Here is a 21,235-nt window from a genome sequence, read left to right as displayed (position 1 = left end):
TAGCATCCGTAGCAAGCTACGGCAGACGGAAAGAGCTTCGTCGTATTTAACTAACCTAATATGAAAATAAAAAATTAATGCGTAAGAATTAGTAATGTATTTTGTGTATTTTTCACTATTTTTGTAAATTAAGAAAACTCATAGTCTGCTAAGCTGTCCTAAAAAGCTAGCGGAAAATAAATAATTTCTTCCCAATCCCAATTAACCGTTCTTAATAATTCAGGTGGATACTGACCGCACGTCACAGGTCCATTCAATTAAAAATTCCATCTCCTAATCGAGTCATGAAATATGCAAGCAAATATTATCCCTTTTCTTTTGTACGCGTTGCATCTTCGCCCCACCCGCGCACGCACACCAACGCACGGCACTTGTGATCGCTGGCCGTCTCAGTCCCTCCCGGCGGCGGCGAGGCGCGGGCGGAGTCATGCGCTCTCCCTCGTTCAGCCGAGGCGGCTGCGACCGCGAGTAACCCCTGGCTAGTTCGTGCGGACTCGCGCGCGCCCGTCGGCCGGCCGAGCGAGACGGCGCGACTCGTGGACAAGCGGAGGCCGCGGAGCCCTCGCGCGAAGGGACACAGGACAGACGCTCTCGGACATCGGGCGAGAGCAGGCGGCCGGCCGTGCACCTGCCTCGCACCGCTACACGCGGCAAACGTGCTCGATCGCGATACCACGTAAACTGAAAATACAACTCACGTAAAATTATTGTTTTAGTTTTTGTTAATTCAGATTCGACTGACAAATTTAATCTGCCTACCTGAACATTTAAGTGAACTTTGCGAAAGACAGTGCAATTTAAAACGGACTTAACAAGTGAAGAAGTTAATGGTAATAAATATTAGTGCGACCAAGCGCCACGTTCGCCAAATATTGGAATCGCCACTAGGTGCGGATTGATTAGATAGGACACTGAGACGCTCTTTGAAGTGTTGATAAGACTGTATGACCAGTCGATTTTGGCGAGTAAACATTCTGCAGCGACCTCACTCTTACACAGCAACATGAAAAGAAAAAAGTAAGCTAGTTTATCTGTGTAAATGCTACCGCTGAAGATGAAAAAGTTACGAAGATGACTAGAAATTTTATGCAAGTTTTTTGCCGTCGGACTTTCGAGGGGAGATATCCTGCGACATCTCGACCTCCGTTATCAAAAACTTTTTAAAATACAGGACGTTAAGCCTGACCGACGGCGGTGCATGTGAAGTGCTAACGAACTGTCGCCGATAGCAAAGATACTTGATAACATTTTCGTTGATAAAGAAGTTGTTGAAGATCTAAAAATAGGTGACCAAATCAAGATGAGAATCAAGATGCCAGCTGTACGCATCGCGCAAGGTAAGCCACTATATGTCACACATTTCCGTCACATCAAAATAATCAGTAACAGATAGCTATCGAGCTAATCGCTGATATTACCTCGTTGACATCTGACCATAATCTAATTGATAATAAGACACAATTACTTAATAATAGCACTCAAAATCCTCGCACTTGAAAAAAAATTACTAAAACTCCTAATAATCCTTTTGAGATTGAGACTTACCTATACACGCTCACACGCACCAAAATTTGCGGAGAGTAGAAGGTCGTCAACGTATACATCCCTTATAGAGCGCCGAGCCGAGACTCTATTCAGTGCATCCAGCTACTTAATACGTTGCGTGTCAATATTGACACGAGACGATTGTGGTCATCTCCACTTGTCCGACATAGGCTGAAAGGGCTCTTTCATCAGCTGACTGCCCCACGGATAATAGGAAGGGACTAAAATGACGGACAGACGATTACACTCCACTAAACATGAATGGAAATTTTAGTAAAAGAGTAACTGAAATATTCGTCTAATGTGATTTGTAGTGAAATTTTGATGAACGATTCACATTTACAATTTAAAAATGTGCAAAAAAAATTAATAAAATAGCATTGCAAAATTTTAAAAAAATGCGAGATTTTTGTGAAATGCAAGAAACACTTTTTATTCGTAGTCTGTTGACCATCGTGAACATGAGAAACTGTTTAACTTCGTTAGCTTATGTTTGCCATTGTAGTAGTTTCCCACTGCCCAACAGTTAGATATTTTAATTGCACATTGTAAACGCATACTTGAATCGCAGTATTCCCATGCTTTACTTTGCTTTAAATTAAATGGACGAAGATACGTTTTCACACTTTGAACCAGAAATTGTAACTGTTTCTTGTTTGTTTGAAGTACAAAGTGTTGTTTGAGACGTGAAATGGAAATTATAATGACTTAATTCATAATTGCTAGGTGCAGATGAAAGTTTTTGTTTAATTTTTTCCGACTCTATTTTACTTTTGAAGGGAATTAAATTGTTATTAAGTAGTTTAAATTCATAAAAACCGTATTAAAAAATATTACTTTCATATAACTTTTACTCTAGACTTATAAAAGCCAAGTACATATCCTTAGGTTATCTATATTCTCTATATCTCTTTTCTATGTTTATTTTAACATTAATTCTGCATCAAGAACATAATTAAATCAATCGATTTCTATCAAAACCACAGCCAATTGACGCAATATTTCTCGAAACCATCACGGAAACTCGTCGAAATACTTAATATTCCATGATTTTGCGTGCAATACTTAAGAACACTCAAGTGTGCACTCACGCGCACGGCGTCATCTCAAAGCAAGCGTTATCGCACACATGGGCAATTAGTCCAAGTTGACCGGAGGCGACGGGCCACTCTCATTGGCCGATGCCACCATGACGTCACCAACATCTGCGGCCGTCGCGCCCGATTGGTCGACACGCGTCATTTCGTCGATGACACGTTTGTTCTTATTTTGAACGCAAGAAGTTCGAAGTACTTGGTTTTTGCTACCAACAATGGAACGTACCCCATTCGTATACTCGAGCCGCTCTATTGTGTGGTCGAGCGTTTTATACATAGCTATAGTATTTTTTAAATTCCAGTAAGCTTTACTCCCAATGTTCATACGTCCACTGTAATTAGGGATGTTGCAGCAAATGACATCATGTCACGGGACATTAAAAATTAAAACGATCCACGAAAAGGTTTTAACGTAATCCCAATTAACCGAAACCTTTTGGCTTTTTAAAACCCTCCTCAAAAGTGTGAATTCAGGAATCGTAAAATCACTTTATCAGGTAGGAGGCTAGACGGGACCGCGGCAACTTTCCAACAAAGTTTTAAAAATCTAAGTTAACTTTTGAGCGGCGAGCCCGCCCCCGCTGAATCAAATATTAAACGTACAACGCTTTTTGCAGCGGCTCTTTGTCGCTAATTGATATGTTTTTCGTTTCTTTCTTGATCTTTCTGTTGATGTATGAATGAAAGAATGTAGCCGTGTTTGCATGGAAAAGCGGCCCTTTCACCAAACGTTCACTGTATTTTTTTAATAAGAGCCCTCATGACAAGTATTATTTCCTGTAAGTTTCAGCTTTCTGTCTTTGTTATTACCTATAACGTTAATGATAAAGAGCTTGCAATGTGCATAATCTCTTCTGCGACTAAATTATCTTGTAGCGGTACACCATATCCTTTATTTTTCCATTTTCTAGTATGAAGTACCAACTGGATTATTTTGAAAAATATATATATTGTAGGCCTTTATATAAGCAATTACCTAACAAAAAACTGTTGGTGTCGCTATTCTCGTAGTTTTATTTTCTACATTTATCCAAGTTTTTTTTTTGGAAAAATAAAATATTATTTGAATTATATGTGAGTCTCATACATAAATTACTGTACTAAAAGATTACGTTGCTCGCATTAGCCAATTAGGAAAAAAAACATTTTTGTGAAAAGTAAAAAAAAAAACATATCTCAGAAACTAACAAAGATAGGAAGCTGAAACTTACAGGAAATACTTGTCATGAGGGCTCTTATTAAAAAAAAAACTACAGTGAACGTTTGGTGAAAGGGCCGCTTTTCCATGCAAACACGGCTACGCTCTTTGCGTTATTTTTTAGACACACGTTTTCTTTCGCCTAAAACTTTAGCATTACCAATCACTGTTACATCATTTATACTTATTTTATTTAGTTTAAGTATAACAACTTTACATGCTTAACTATTATTAGTAGGTATATTAAGTTTTTGTACTTTTTTTACTGTATTTGCATACCCTCAATCATCCAAACTACATATTAATTCGTACCAAACATTGAGTCAATCCAATTACTAGGAAGACGTAAAATTATACTTGCAAGATTGACCTAAACAAACAATGTACCTAATCTAAATAAAAACGTATAAAATAAATCTTTATTAGTTTATGTTGTATTTAGTTTCGTTCCCATTAGATCCGGTTTAAAATTGAATGAATGCTACATAAAAGAGCCGCACGTCAATTTAAACATTGCTTATATCTTGTCCGTTCCCGCTTGCTGATTCAATATGTCTTCATTAAGCGAATATCGAAGAATCGCATTTACAACCGGATTTATCGATCACGATGTCCGACAGGACTTGTAACTCTATCGCTGACCTCAAAATTATAACAATAATGATTGTTATTTCAATGATCATTCAATTCAATAACATCGGAATTCAAATCATTAAAAAAATATTTTTCAATATTAATTAAGATAATTAACTGCTCATTGGCATAATAAAGACAATAAAAGGTCCAATTAATCAGACATTTCAAATGGCATTCTAAGTGTGGCGTACTTTCCTTATAATTGTATTAAACTTGGCTAAGCAAGCAAGGAACAACCTCACAAAATGTCATAAAATATAACAGAGACTGCTAAAACAGTATTACGAATATGGTCAGAGTTTAAAAGCAATTATGTGAGACCGCATGCACCAATCGTGGGAAAGAATCAACAGTCCCATCTCTTAGAAACGCAAGACGAAGAAGAGCACCAATAAATTGAATTCGTCAAGGAAACATATAAATTTAGCAATCGACGTCTCTACATTAGAGCGGGACAGAAGAAAGATACAGACGACTCCCGGCCACTGGCAGTTGATATTTAAATTATGGGAATGAAGTTAATTTTCGAATTTAGAATAATGATTCCGCGGACGGCGGCCACCCGTTTTGAATTTCGATCGGAGTGGACTGGCTGGTTTTTTTTGATGTCCGCGTCGATCGGCGTTCTGCATTTGTGATCCTTAAGATAAAGACGTATGGATTTACATATGTTATGTCAATGAAGGTCCTGGCAACATTTAAATTGGATTTATTAGTCCGGCCATTAAGCAGTATAAATCAACGTTGGGGGTATTATTAAAAAAATGCAGTAGACTTGATATTTATATTATTCACGGCATGAAATAAATGGAGCCATTGCAAAAGGATAAACTGTCCGTTTAGGATTAACAATCAATCCTTTGGAACAGAAAAGGATTATAGGTGTTGACAATACAAATCGAATTTTAAACAATAAAAACAGTAGCCAAACACTGACACTCTTGTGAACGGTTTAGAACATAATCTTCAAGATTTAGATGCAACCGGCGATAATATGCCGCGTGTAAACTTATCAACTAGAAGAAATCAGTACTCATTGTGTCCAATATTCTTAACAATATTCGAAGTATTGATTTTGATCATCAAATTAGAAAGTTTAAAAGGCTTTATATCTTGATCAAGTAAAATGAAAATACTTTAAACGTTTCTATGGGAACACCTTCTGTTGTTTGTAAATACATTTTTTTATATCTATACCAATTTTCTCTAAAATAATCTATTCAAGTTATAACGAAGAAAATCTTTGACCAATGTCCGCCCATCAGGCTCAATTACGAGTTAACGAAAATAAATACTCAGCCAAAATACAATGGGATAAAAAATGTTCATAACAAGAATTAATTTATTGTTAGTCCGCGATCAATAGCCGGGAGTGGGTGGACAGTCTCTCCAGTCCATCTTTGTTAGGCTTTAATACCAATTTGTAATTGTCGGCCTTTCAATGTTAGAGCCGATTTAAAGTTTGGTAGGTGTTATTAGGCCGAGACGTGACGACAGATTGAAGGTGTCAGCTTTTGGAGCGGTCTTGCCACATGCCTAAAGAGGGTAATAAATAAGAGGACATTCAATTTGAACTAAGGCCACAAAAAACCAGTGGACACATTTTTAAAACGTATCAAATAGCCGAAGAAAGGATATAAAGATTCATCAAAATCTGATGCGGCAGGTTGACAATGGACCCGAATTCGATAGAGGCACCTGAAGCTCCAATATTTTCCCATGGTCAAACTCCGATAAACATGTGAGCAAAAAATACACAGTGGTCCTTTGACAAACAATTGGTCAAAAGGTTTTTTTCTGAGCAAAACAGGCTCACACACCCACACACTAACCGATAACGTTTCTACAAAGCCGAATGGGGTTGGTTTCCGAAGCATAGGCAAAATAACTATTGTGTGTCATTACGCGTCGCCTTTCATCAATTTAACTAGAAAAGGGTTTACAAGTGTCACTTTCTATATTTTTTCTGCTACGAGTATTGTGTTTTTAACAGACGACTGCTGTATTCTAAACTTTTGATTAATTTTAGATTCATTGTAATGGAAACATGGCGCTCTTTGATCTAGTTAGATTTTGATCCGTTATTTTGTGTTTTACATTCAGGACTTGTTTCACCATTCATGATAAATTTTATGTGTCTAATATCTGTGATGCCGTATCTTTTTGTTTTGCCCAAATAAACAAAGACGGCACCACATGCTCGTATACCTGTCACATAAAATTAAGCGATGACTGATGAAATAGGCCGTTATTCGTAGGATTAACTTAGTTTCCTATTCTGGAAAAGTGTACTAGAAGTAGAACTTGCTTGCATCTCCGTCATTACAAATTTTATGGTTTTATTAAAGTTTAATTCGACTTTTTGCAGCCTTACCTGCTATTTGAAGTCGGTGATCTTCGAATTCCTGACCCTTGTCCAAAACCTTTTGATTCGACGTCGGATCGTGTTCGGTTCCGTGATATTCACCACACGTCAGACGGACGGACGTCTTTAATAGTGCTTTGTATTGAATTACATTCATTTTGTGTTCGCAAAAAATGTGGTTGTTTTTTCAGTATCCCGGGCGTAAACATACGAACGCATGATTTTTTTTCTTTGAATTGTCGGCGGATTTCTGAATGCACTAAAATCACGGCATAAGCAATAAGTCAAAATTAATTTATGATGATAACAGTTAAATGGCTTTGAAGGCTTACGTAAGTGTTATTTAAAGATAAAATACACGCAAAGTTTACCCATTTAAAACATTAATACTAGCCATAGATTAGAGTTTGAAATTTGAATAATTAAAGAATAAGACATTTATCATTTAAAAATCCAACTACCTTCTATGACATGCTACTGTATTAGCTCTAGCTCAATCATAGTTCACTCTCTCGTCATCTGAATTTATAATATTTCTTACCACATTATCATCATCGCAAGTTATTGTTCAGTTTAAGATACGGTGGGTGTTAAAAATCATCAGACGCACCAGTGAAAGACGATAGCTCGATGTTGCTTATGATTTATGCCGTGTTGCGCATGTTAGTATTGTTCTTTGGCCGTGGGTGTCGGCTAGATTTATAATACTTTGTCCCAGCTTTGCCTAAATACGATTAATGTTCCAGCTAGCTATGAGTGATGTTATTTTAATTACTTTGTCGCGATGTTTGTTTCGGATTTGATTTAATGTCGCCTTTATCGATGACTGTTGTTAATATTGATTCTATAAGCTGATTGGTGTGACTTATGATCTGAACAAATTAATAAAGATACATTTAAGATAATTTAATTAAAGCTCATTTTGGTCCCATTAAATTCGAGTCTTGCATAGTATTTTTATTAACAACAGTAACTTTAATTATCTGTAAAAAAACTTTTGAGGCAATTTTCCTTGCAATGCTTATCTTTTTATCAATGATAGTTTTCCAAAAACGCTTCGACTTAAAACTGACCCCCAAAAGAATCTTTTACAGCCTATTAATAAAATAAAAAAAACTTAAGTTTGACTGGTAGAGATAAAGGGATAAGTCTTTGTACAAGTATCTCAAAGTTTGCAATTGTGTTTTGTTTCTTTTCTTTTGTACAATAAAGAGTTTACATACATACTTAAGACTTTTTCTTAATAATTTGTCAATTTTCTCATCATCTATTGGAATAATCTAGGTAAAGTACCTATGATAAAATGTAGGTAGATTATGGCCTGATATATCGCGTCTAGATCAAACACCATCTAGGTCCGAGATTGTAAGACCTTTAGGATATTGAATCGGAGATCGTAGGTGTTTCGTTTCCGGCTACAAGGCACGGTACATTAGCACCGCTATATTAACCATCCAAAGTTATTATATTAATGTAGGGGCATGGCAGTGCCCCCGCCAAGTTTTGAGAAAGGCACATGTATTTATTTTAACATGATACAAATGAATGCTTTGTTTGTTTGCACGTTTTTTGTTATTTTGTAATCACAGAAAGCTAATACTAGCTATTTGCGTTAATAAGCTAATTTTTATCCTAGGATCTTTACAAATATCAACCGCTACCTAAACCAAATTATTAATATCAGCCGTTATCTAATGCAAGTGAGACTTTTGAACCGACTTCAAAAAACCGGCCAAGAGCGTATCGCACACGCCCAAAATAGGGTTCTGTAGCCATTACGAAAATTTTAAGTAATATTTTTCTAAGGATTCCGTATTTTATAAGGAATCTTCCAAGTTTAGGTATATTTTGTACCTTAGGCTGCTATTTAAGAGCAAAACTACTAATAATTCTCAAGCAAACTTAGCCGTTATAGTTTTCCTTACTCTTTTTGCTTACTCAGTAGCTTACCATTCATTTATCTTTATCTGTCACTTTGACTTTTCATCATCATCATCGTCATATCAGCAGTAGTACGCCCCCAGTTGGACATAGGCCTCTCCCATTGACTTTGGCATTTGCTTTTGCCAAGCGCACATTAACGCATATTAACTTTCTTTGTTAAAAAATCATACTAACAAAGCATATTAATCCCATTAGTGAACTTTACTCCACTTTTCGCCACGCTCGATCTGCAAACGGCCGTAACTGCATTTCTATGCTGAGAGCTTTCCCATCCCGACCACTCGTGACCGCTCGCCTTGTTGCCGATGACCTGGCCCGAGATTATGCACTTACATCCGTCTGCGCGATGACTGTTTAATTGGGGCCATGTGAGTGCGGAAAACAAAGGTTTACCGCACGCTCGTAAAGTGAGATTGTTGGTTTATAGGTGTTGTAAAAATTTGTGTTTTTTTTACTTTTTTTTAAATATAGGTATAAATAAAATAAGTACAAAATAAACGTCGCGCAACAATTAAAAACCAACGAACCTCTAAAAGAGTCATTTTCCAATGGTTCCTGAGAAGCGATGTCAATGTTTTTTAGGGTTCCGTAGTCAAATTGGCAAAGTACACATATAGTTACAGTTACTACATTACATGGGTCATCCATCGCAAACAGACTTACGGAATAAAATGCCAAAGTGCCTAATAACTTTTTTCTTGAAAGTAGTGTTACGAAAATTATTTTTACTATTTCCTCCTATTACTTTTTACCCAAACAAGAAACCTTCACATATGAATACAAACCAGCCAGCAAGTTTGAATGAAATAAAAATGAAAAAAAAAAAAACTTTTTTTAATTTATTTTCATTTTAAAACCTCGGCTGATTGACATAGAGAATGCACATACCTAGTTTGCAAATTAAAAAAAAAACTTTTTTACAATTACATTAATAAGTAGTGGCAACTTACAATGCCCGCGATTGCCACGGAGCTACGAAGACACAGGCTGGAGGCGGCAATAAATTTGACGCAGATGCGGCGATCGTCAGATAACCGGCGAGTGACCCGCCATTGTCCGCTGGGAACGGTTTATGCTGAATTGAATTACACTGGGTTCTATTCTTAATGCGGTGAGTAAAAAGAGTTAAAAGAGAGAATTTTGTATAAAAATAAAGAGGTAACGAATCAAAAAAAAAATTGTATACCTACTTACCTAAATAGGTCTTCATTCTATTAACTAAATGTAAACTAAATTCTTAAACAAACAAGCTGAGATATAAGGTGCATAGGGGAAATTCGTGTCGGTACCGTTGACCATCAGTGGTGTAACGGTATAGCACGCGGTACGGATTACCGAGGAACTGGGTTCGATTCCCAGTGAAGGTCTTATTTTTCTGGTTTTTCTGTGCATCTATATTTCAGTTTGTATTTTCAATTTAGTATTTTTTTTATTTTAAGTTAGATTACTATGTTTGTTTCAGTTATCTAATTTTGGGAAATTCGGGGAAATCACCACTTGTTTTAGCAACAAAATAACCTTGTACAAATTTTCTTGTGGTGCATTCTTCTTTTTAGGCAATATGGTCGTTCCGGAAGCGCTAGTAAGTACACTAAAAGAAGAAAATAAGTAATCGAGCCCTATACCATAGATATAGCCCTTTGTGATATATTTATTGATATTCCAGATTGTTTTCCTCCTATCACTTAAAACAATAATTTCCACATTAGCTACCACTACCAAAATATCACACGTGAAAATAATATCCTACATCATTTTGTTAATACATATTAATGTCTTTATCACAAATTAGTAGTTCCACGCCGTCGACTAAGCAAAGTGACTTAATTCACGCCAAGATAATTACTTCCATCAACGTACCTTACCATACAAACCAGTGTACCATGACCCGTGCCCTCCTACTGCTCGACCTAATAAACCCAATGCCAGAGAACAGCTCACTACGTCAGAGGTCTACTTATAATGGCGGGGAAGATTAATGGAAGACTGAGAAATGATCGATGTGAACGATGCGACCTGAGATTTTTATAAGCTTATAGAAAATCTACGGACACGCAATGGGAAAATCTTTTAAATACCGATATCTCATGAACTTAGAATCATCTGAAGAAAGACCTTGTCAACCTGACCTCGGTTGACCTTTGTCGTAGTCACATAATATTTGAAAGTCATAATGCAATGTTTGTCATAATTTTTGTTACTTAATCATATTTTTTTCCCAGAAATATGTTTTTTCTAGAAATGTTTAAATGATCATGATGTAGAATTATACGTTAAGGTTAGCTTTTTTATAGTTGGCCTATGTGGAGCACGGCTTAAAAATTTCACATAAGTATATTTTCAGTACCTACGAGTAGGTACCTACTCCATTTAATAGGTACAGTCAACCTACTGATTGTATTAAACCATTCTGTAGGTACCCCAAAAAATGTGTCAACAGTGAAAACCTTTAACGATATTTCGGCGAAATTAATTTTATTTCCTTGTTTCTGCTATAAAGTTGGATTACATATTTTGGGACGTTTATTGCGTACATAAAACTTTTATTATAAAAAACAGTTAAACAAAATGTTTAATTCAAAGTACTTTCAAGCACACCTGCACTTACCGTCAGATGAAGTAGGGGTGATTACTGGTAATTTTTGTATTAAAGTACCTTCTTTTCGAATAGAACCAAGGATTGTGCTTCTATTCCATCTTGGCGGAGCGGAGCGAATTCCTGCAGAATCTGCCCTATTGCTAATGCGATTAATTTTTTTTCTTTTTTTATTCGACTGGATGGCAAACGAGAAAGTGGGTCTCCTGATGGTTAGAGATCACCACCGCCCATAAACATCTGCAGCACCAGGGGTATTGCAGATGCATTGCCAACCTAGAGGTCTAAGATGAGATACCTCAAGTGCCAGTAATTTCACCGGCTGTCTTACTCTCCACGCCGAAACACAACAGTGCAAGCACTGCTGCTTCACGGCAGGATTAGCGAGCAAGATGGTGGTAGCAAATAGTTTCCAAATATTTTTTTTTTCAGTTTTCTCCTCAATAAAAACCAGTTCTGGTTCATCATCAATATCCATACGGCTTTTTTGAATCGATTGGAATGTGGAATACTACGAAAAATTGAAAAAAACCACAGATGCAAAATGATGTCGCACTGTCCCACGCTGTCATTTTTTTTGCGAAGGTGGCAACCCTTTGCAATGTAACACAATACTAACAAAAGATTTCTTGACCAGAACCGGAGCATATGTGTTTTTTTTTAATGATAAATTGATTTCACGGCTCTTCCGCTTTTAAATCCGTGAGATTGGTGGCCGTTTTGAGGAGGTCATTAAGCTAAGTAGAAGTCATCCCGTAAAACCTAAATTGAAAATACAAACTGAAATAAAGATGCACAGAAAAAACAGAAAAATAAGACCATCACTGGGAATCGAACCCAGGTCCACGGTGGACCATCAGTGGTGTAGCGGTATAGCACGCGGTACGGATTACCGAGGACCTGGGTTCGATTCCCAGTGATGGTCTTATTTTTTGTTTTTTCTGTGCATCTTTATTTCAGTTTGTATTTTCAACTAATATTCATTCCTAAAAAAAAAACTCGTAACATACGACCTGAAATTTCAACCGAAACAGCAGAAAAGGTTACTTTCTGCCAAGTTTCTTGCGGCGCATTCTTCGTGGAAATGATAGTCTTCAAGAAAGCGCGGGTAATACGGGAAATACCCCTGGTGTTGCAGATGTTTATGGGCGGTGGTGATCTCTTACCATCAGGAGACCCACTTGCTCGTTTGCCATCCAGTCGAACAAAAAAAAATTAATATCACAAGTATCGCAATCACACAAAATTACATTAAAACAAAATAGCAATCAGATAAAAGTAAAGTGCAAAAAACTATACACCAATTCATTGGCAAAATCACAATAAGTAACGAAACCAAACCATTTAAATTCTGACTTTCTCTCATTGCCATTGAGTCCTTACTTACTACGCCTTACTATAATTAACATCCTTTTCTCCATAAAGCTGAGTTCACACAAGAGAAACCGCGAGACCACTCCGGCGCATCACGCGCCGCATTGTCCGGCATAATTGCCGGGTCGGAAGCCACCTGTTCCCGTTTCACACGGTGCAGGTAGTCGAATCTGACCGGCCGCGGAATAGCGGGATCGATGGCAAAAACGTGTGTGCTTCCATATACGTTCATCATGGATAAATAGATCCTTAAAGACAATATAGAACACTAACTGTTAACCGGTGCCTAAATGGACTGTGAAATAAAAAAAACAATAACAGGACGTTCCGTTCCGACAAGAGAGATACTTACCTACAAGTCAATTGCTGGTCAGTTTAGTATAGGAAACAATATAATGAATGTAATATAATAGTTTAAAGTATAAAAATACTAAACTAAGTGTTCCGAACCCAAACGCTTAAAATGCTTACTCATTTTATATTTTTCCGGAAAAAGGTCTACGTACCTGTCTGGCATTTTGTTAAAATTTAATCCGACGCACTAATTTGTATCAAAATCTTTTAAGATGTATTAACGTTAGTCATATTATTATCTGCTAGCATAGCAGTATTTTAACTTGTCTAATTGGGAAGTATAGTTTCGCTTTTAGTTAGTAAGTACTGGTAATAATGTAATGTAAGACTTAAAAGCTGTGTAAACTTTATTTTGACCGGCAGTTTCCATTTTGCAACGACACTCAGAATTATACTAAACTAAATCTCAGATAGAGCTTACCTCCGATGAATATTTACCACCGATTTCCATTTTAATGGTCAGAATATGATTCAATATCGTCTTTTGCCAGCTGAAATTCTCGTTCCAAAAATCACAACGTTTTCTCATTTCCTACTAAATACCACACGCAATTTGTCGCAGCCGACCGTAGGAAAATCGAATTATATCGTTTATCGAAATCCCCCATTATTTGCGTCATACCAGATGTACGCTGGATGTCAATCTCCCATGTTTGTTTACCCAGAAACAACAAATACCCGCTGGGGTCACTCGCTTACATTTCGCTCGCCAAATATGATTGCCGTAACTTCATTATAGAAGAGTTTCGTAACTTTCAGAGGCAATGCCGTAACCGTAACTTTGTTTCCAGCTCTTTCAAAGAAGTCCTTTGTTCAACCATAAACAGAAGTATTTGCCTTAGGATTTAAAAGGTTGATTCGCACTTATTGGCAGCCCGAGTTGTGTTACTTGATTTTTTATAACTTCTTATTTTGATATTTGTACGGATTCGCTTTCATCGTTGCTCTTTAATTCAGTAAAATATTTAAATCTTACCATTTATTGTTGAACTTCAATCGCGTGCGTTTCGTGCGGACCTATTACGGATACTTTGGCTAAGCTGGCTATGATATTCGATCACAAAAACCACGTCAAACCAATAATTCATGCTAAATATAACGCGACACAATTATAAGTCATCCATGCATTCAGATCTGTGCAAAATCATATTCATCCACTAATGCCATTTCGTAGTGACATGCACTTTTTGCTATTCAAACGGGGGACAGTTGCGTTTTTTCTGTATGAAAGTTCCGCGGGACCCTATTCAGTGGGTACTGGAGACGATTACGCATATTTTTACTCATACGTTATTAGGGGTGGCGTGTATGAAAAAATGTACTATTATAAATAATAGGAGTCTAACAAAGGGATGGGAGTGCGATCGGGGTCACTAGGAAACGGCGGTTTTGATACGGGATTTTTTTACCTGAGACCCTGGGGGCTCTTTTTTCATTGAAATCTTGGGGTTGGAAGTTTATGGAGCTAGCCAGTCAGTCTGTGTTCATCAGCGATGATGATCACATGCTTTATGACTTCAAGGAGTCTACCAGCAGTGCCCAGTGGTCGTTTGGACTTTCGACTTGAGATATTCCATCGCAATTAAATTTTACTTAGTTTTGTTTATCTTAAGTTTAGTAAGATAGTTTTTAGTGTAGGAGGACTTATAACTAGCTCTCGTATGGACGTTAAGTAATAGTGTTAATATTAATACAGTGAAGAACTTTGAAGGATGGATCTTTCAACGAGGAGTAAGTCAAGATTTTTCGACTCTGGAATCGACTTAAGGCGAAAAGGTAAATCAGTGGGTTTCAAAATCAATTCTGCTTCAATTTGTACTAGTTTAATTGTTGACTTTTGAAACTCACGAATATTTTTGACTGTATATTACGTAAATGTTGAATCGAAGTTAATAGAGACGGGGAGGTCCGCAATAAACGAGGCAATAACCAATGCTGGAGACAAATTGGAAAATAATAAGCCAGTGAAAATGATATCTGCCCCGAACGATATCTCTGTATGAATCTCAACGAATCGGATGCTATTCGCATTAACATATAAATGACAACGTAAGTGGACGACGTTATATTATATTTATGATCCGAAACTATGGATCGGTACAAACCGCAAATTAACGTCATCTATTTATCGAGATTGGATACATTGTTTATGACATTTATTTTATCTGTCATCAAATCGATCGATCTAAATTAGCATGCAAAAGAATACGTTATCTCTGAAAAATTTCTTTAAATTATGATTTACTAGTTTTTGCCCGCGACTTCGCTCGCGTAGTACCTATGTAGTTTAAACCTCTTTTGGTCTCACACTCTCACAACTCAATAACTCGATTTTTACATGATGTCAGTATGGCTAAGCTTGTGTACGTACACTAGCTTTAAGGTACGGTCGGTTCCCTAACTTACCTACGTAAGTATACATCCACTTTTTCATAATAGTTGCATACAAAAGTGGATACTTATGTTAGGGTACCGACTTTACATCTAGAGACAAAAATGTTCACTCCAATACACTGCTAACTTGCCTTATTTCGCCGTTTCAATCCCGAAGAAGATCATTGGTAAATTAGCTTGCTCTGTATCCCGATGAAATTTCAAATAAAATAATTTTTTCTTAGTAGGTAGGTAGGTATTTACACTTCTGTGACTCCTCAAGGAAAGCGACAATATCAAGTCTCTACCTAAGGTTTAGGCTGTGCCCTGTCTGAGCAACATTACTCTTTAATAGGTATAGACTGTGTAAAAATTGATTCACAAAATACAATGACATAAATAGAAAATTTCACCATAGAGCTTATGCCAAGAAACCTCAGCCAGCACTACATCAACATAAGACGATGTTTAAACATGAGCTGCAGATAAAACTGCATTTTGCGGCTGCAGTGACCACAAATTTCTCGACACGGAGGCTATATGTCAAAATAATGACTGCGAACTAATAGGAAAGTCCAGGCTTTCAACGCATTGGTATAATACTACAATTTGCGATCCCGATCCGATGCTGAATTAAGTTTAGGTTTTTATTATTCATTGTTTACGGTTATGCAGTTTCACGGATCTCATTTTGAAGAATCCATTAAGAAAGTTATACTTGCTAGGAGATTATAAATTAAATATAACCTCAAAGACCTCAAAGAACGATTTAGCTACGTAACTTCTATTCGATGCTCTCAGAAGTTTCTCCTTACCGTGCCTTTTTCTAACTCCAAATTCTGTCTATTATTATACTGTCCAGGCTATTCGGTTGTGGAATTCCTTACCGATCGACTTACGACGGGCAAAATCTCTTTCACTCTTTAAATCTATACTTAAGGAGCACTATCTGTCATCTTGTAATAATTAGCTACATCATAGTTTATTTATTTATTCATTTATTTATATGTGGCTGTTTATCCCACTACCTATATTTATTTTAGACGTGTACTATATGTACGATATAGGTATGTGTAGATTTATTTTTTGTTGCGGTTTAATATCCTGGTCCACTGTTAATGCACCACCTACTGTAAACTAGTCTTTCCTTCCTTCTGTTAAAAGGTTGCCTGGAAGAGATCGCCCTTAAGCGATAAGGCCGCCTATGACTTACTTGTAATTTTCACTCTGTGTACAATAAAGAGTCATTGTATTATATTGTATTCATTGTGTATTGTATAAATAATAATGCTAAAACTTTAAATGGCAAAAATTAAGGAGATTTAACTTATCTATAAACAAAAACAAAAAGAAAATTGAACAATTAACAGATCAAGGCCCAGCTCAAACTGAAATTTTGTGCTAGAAAAGTCTGAGAAAGGGGCAAAAAAGTTGTGATACACCTACATGTTTCATGTATGTACAATTAAGAAAAGGTGTGTCGATTTTTCAAAATTAGCACGAGATAGGGAGTCCTATAGTATAGGCTAAGATAAGGGTGCAAACTAATCTTTATGACAAATAGTTGAACTCTCCAATTAAGATAGAACTGAATATATTTTGATTTTTATAAGATTCGATGGAGATTTTAAGTTTTTTCTCAATTTCCTCGTTCCGATATAGAGCTCGCTTGTAAAACTCCAACTACTATACAGGATGTTTGATTTAGACTTAGGTATAGACTAGACAGTACTGGCACGGCTCCCGACCGGACGCGGCAGAACCCCGTTTATTGCTCCGGCGAAACTGCCGATATTTCACGCTTCACACTATACTCGTATATGCATTACGGCTTTAAAAGTTTTTCAAATAAAGAGATTGCTTGATTTTGTTTTGATTTTTTTGCCAGAATTATTTTTATTTTAAGATTGCAAAATTATAACGTTAGGTGATTTTTCATGCCATAATTTTTAATACTGGGGCAGAGGTAATTCGTAGTGTAGAGAGCGTAATAAATAACTTCGTGCAAAAGATTAAAGATTATTTTAAAAAGTCATTAGTTAAACGATTAAAACGTTTGTTGTTTGTTAACCGACTTCAAAAAAGGAGGAGGTTCTATGTTCCAATGCTTGTATTTTTTTTTGATAAATTATGTTAGAATTAATACTGCGTTAAAAATAAGAAAAAAGTCAGATTTTATTTAAAATCCATTAATCATAACCTAATCAATGTTCAACGAACAGCTACCCTCGTCAGTCCCGCACTTTTCAATATTATCGACTTTTACCAAACGTAAGAAATTTATCAATACATATACGTATCTAGATATCTAGGTGTATTTAGGTAGGTGTCGATATACATTAGCCGTTAATATACCGTCTGGCAATAATTACTATTGGACAGTAAAGGACAGAGGAGGATTAAGATTTTTGCCGTAAATGCTCGCAACTGCTGGATTAGGGGTTAAGTGTCCGCCTTAACGGTATTGGGGTAGGGTTGGGAAAAAGTATCGATGAACTACACGGTACAACTACGATAGAGAGCATGATCAAATGCTATATGAGTTTATCTTTAAATTCATTGTTTGGAGCTGTTTGTCTCATTTTATTACAGCAAAAATTAAACGGTTCAACTCATGATAATTTAAATCAGTAACGCTTCGACTAGTTTTGACATTTTTGGGAAAAAAAATCAAGAGTGAGTGTATGTGTGTGTGTGTGCAATCGGACCGTTCCTGATTTCTAAAAAAATTTGTGAGTAGAACTGTTTAATGTTTTAGGTTTATATTTTATAAATCATGTTTCACGACAGTTAAAGTAATAGATAAGATAATGATTTATTTACCAAAATTGAGATTACACAGTCATAGAAATATTATTATACAATACAATATTAATCGCCATACATCTTATGAACTAAAGTTTCTGTGGGACAAACACTAAATCGAGCCTGTATCATGTGAGCCCAACAAATTACCAGAGGAGTTGTAACAAAAAATATGTTCGATTTTACAGCGCAGAGTCTAATGACTAGCACAAAAAATCGCGATATTGCCTCTTAACAATATAAATTGAATTTACCAACAAATTTAATTTATTGTTGAATACTATTGAATTTACCTAATAGGAGCAGTGCATCATCAACGTGAAGTCTCGCGATTAAATGTATCGGAATAAAATTATTAAACCTGTATCTTATTTTAATAATTTGCAAAGCAATTTTACTAAAATATTAACAGTTGTAAATTATAGTGCGAGTTGTAAGTAAATCTAAAAACGCATTACAGTAATAGAACCGCGATCCAGGAGCCACCTTTTTTGTTGGCTTTTAAAATTTGTGATGTTAAATTGTGTGCAATTTGCGAATGCTGTATTATTTTATGCATTTTCTTTAGATGTTTCGACGTAGAATTTGATGATCTATTGAGACAATATATTAACAAAATAAATAATGACTAAAAAACATCGGATAAACCCCATGTTAATGAAAATCAGTACAGATTTTTTAAGATTTTGACTCATTAAAATAGATTATTTTTATCGACAACGCCCCGTTTTCCTTGAACAATGTCCCCTCACTAGCGGCTCGTACAAGACAGTCCGGCGTGGCGTTTTTATTGACACTTGTATCGTGACAAATATCTCGAGAAAGAATACTGGCACAAGGGTTGCTGTTTATAAGCGCATTTTGTGGCTTCTATTCGACTTGTAGATTTTACTGGCTGTATAAGAGTTGGTGAAGGCAATGAGGTTATTAAACGGTATCGAGAAGAGAGGTAGGTGTGTAACTTTATTTATTTTTTAACTGGTAATATTATTATATCTTGCATGAGCGAATGTCTTAGTAAAATAAATTCAGCAAATAATTTTTCAACCAAACACGAAATGTAGGTTCCTATATTGTCGCCGTTTCTAATAATACTTTGAAACAATACTTTTGCATCTACAAAATCTTCTAATAAAACATTAAAATATATATATTAATTCCCTTTTTTTTTCCGAAGTCAACAATCAACAAAGTTACGAATCGGACACCAAAACAAAAAAATAATAAATTTTCATCAAATTTTCACTTGACGTCTTTCTATTAAGGGCTCGCCCCAACCGCGTCATGTTACACGCTTAAAAACGAAAAAAGGGCCAAGTGCGGACGGAACTCGCCCACCGAGGGTTCTGTAATAAGCTACTCTTGGCCGATTTTTATTACTTTACGCATTACCTATTAGATTGCACTCACGGTTTTGCTTCTATCGCAAAAGCTTTTATCCCACGGGAGTTTTACAAATTGTAAAACTGTTGTAAGCAACATTTCGAATTCTAGGTTTGGATTTAGATTTTAATAAGTCAGCCAGTTAATGTGTCAAGCATATTTATGCATTAAGATATTACACTAAGTTATTTAAAGTAAAATTTCAACTATTGTTTTAAGAATCCGTCGCATTAACAGATATTCTATTAAAATATCGACTGACTACCTCTTACTGTTAAAGAAATTCAGCCCTATACATAAATCCAAGAGAACACGCAACCTTAGTAATACGGGTACGGTATCCCAAACGCCGTGTAAAAAAAACCGTGTAAAAAATTGAAATCCCTCTAACGAAGGACAATACACCAGAGGGCTCTGTTTTCCCTAGTTATACCGAACATTCGAGCCGATATTAGATATCGGTAACAAGATTACTGACCCTAATGTAATCAGTGGCCGCTGCTGTTTTTTCGCGTTTCCCTCAGGAATCTGTCAACCTGTTTTGTGGAAAAGGTATTCGGAACGTTACATAATGTACGTCGATACTAGGTATTCAGGTAAAATTAAGGCAAAATGCCGTTACATTCTACCGTTAATCTGCCATATTTTGACCTAAATATAAAATTTGGGCGTGAAGAGAAAAGATGCTTGACTTTTTGACAGTGAAAGTTTTATAAACATATGATTCTTGGCGACTATTTTATATGAAATAGGAATTTTTGGACTATAATTCCCTCGCAGGCTGAAAGGAGGCCTGTGCCCAGCAGTGGGAGGTATATAGGCTGGGATGATGATGATGAGAAATTTTTGAGCTTTGCAAAAGTAACTGTAATACATCCTACCAACTTACCACATACTCATAAACATCGCGCCTGTGTTCCCAAATGGGGTAGGCAGAGCACACGAAACGTTACCGCTTCGGAGCCACTTTTAGCAATTTTAGGTTTTTAAGTTTGACAAAAACGGTACAATAGTGACAGGTTGCTAGCCTGTCGCCTACAGTATACCTAAACCTATATCCTCTGACTGAGGAGTCACCTCTTACGACATCCACGGAAGAAATGGAGAGGTATAATTCTAACCCGACACCACACGGGTCACCAACAACTTATCAGATCGATTTTAATTGAAACAATTTGACAAGGAGTCTTCTGGTTGCAGAAGTATTTTTGTGTATTGAAATTTATTAATTTAATGATATATTTTCTCCAATTGCCGCAAAACGTAGGTACTTTAAAAAAAATTGGATAAGGCTTATCTTTATCTAATTCTTATTTTTTTTCCAAAAATCAGTCTCGTTAATTTAAATAATGACTCTATTGAATCAACATCCAGGTAATCACATAACATCCAAGTACAGTCACCTAATGATCCATCGCTATTTATACCACCATATCAATCTAGAATGCCACCATTGCCACCGATTACGAAGAGAGCAAATTTAATAAGTTGAACACCTCGAAACAATTTGGCATCTGGCACTCCTTGCTCCTGGGTAAAAAAATATGGATATAATCAACCGTTTT

At 36.2% G+C, this 21,235-nt stretch overlaps 1 protein-coding gene across 3 annotated transcripts in view; it reads left to right on the top strand.

Annotated features, from left to right (window-relative positions):
• Nucleotides 1-451: 451 nt before the first annotated feature.
• Nucleotides 452-21,235, top strand: part of Cph (BCL11 transcription factor chronophage) — a 56,739-nt gene continuing 35,955 nt past the window's right edge. For 2 of the 3 annotated variants that reach the window (XM_074089941.1, XM_074089940.1), the window contains exon 1: nucleotides 14,604-14,885. In XM_074089941.1, the coding sequence (XP_073946042.1) occupies nucleotides 14,822-14,885 (64 nt within the window). In that variant the 5' untranslated portion in view covers nucleotides 14,604-14,821. Of the gene's footprint in view, nucleotides 1,338-14,603; nucleotides 14,886-21,235 lie in introns of those variants that run through there. The other variant, XM_074089942.1, reaches the window with a different exon arrangement.

The sequence above is a fragment of the Choristoneura fumiferana genome, chromosome 7, assembly GCF_025370935.1.
Source record: "Choristoneura fumiferana chromosome 7, NRCan_CFum_1, whole genome shotgun sequence".
NCBI classification, from domain to species: domain Eukaryota; kingdom Metazoa; phylum Arthropoda; class Insecta; order Lepidoptera; family Tortricidae; genus Choristoneura; species Choristoneura fumiferana.
Note: the sequence above shows the minus strand (reverse complement) of the source record. Positions and strands in the feature narration are given on the sequence as shown.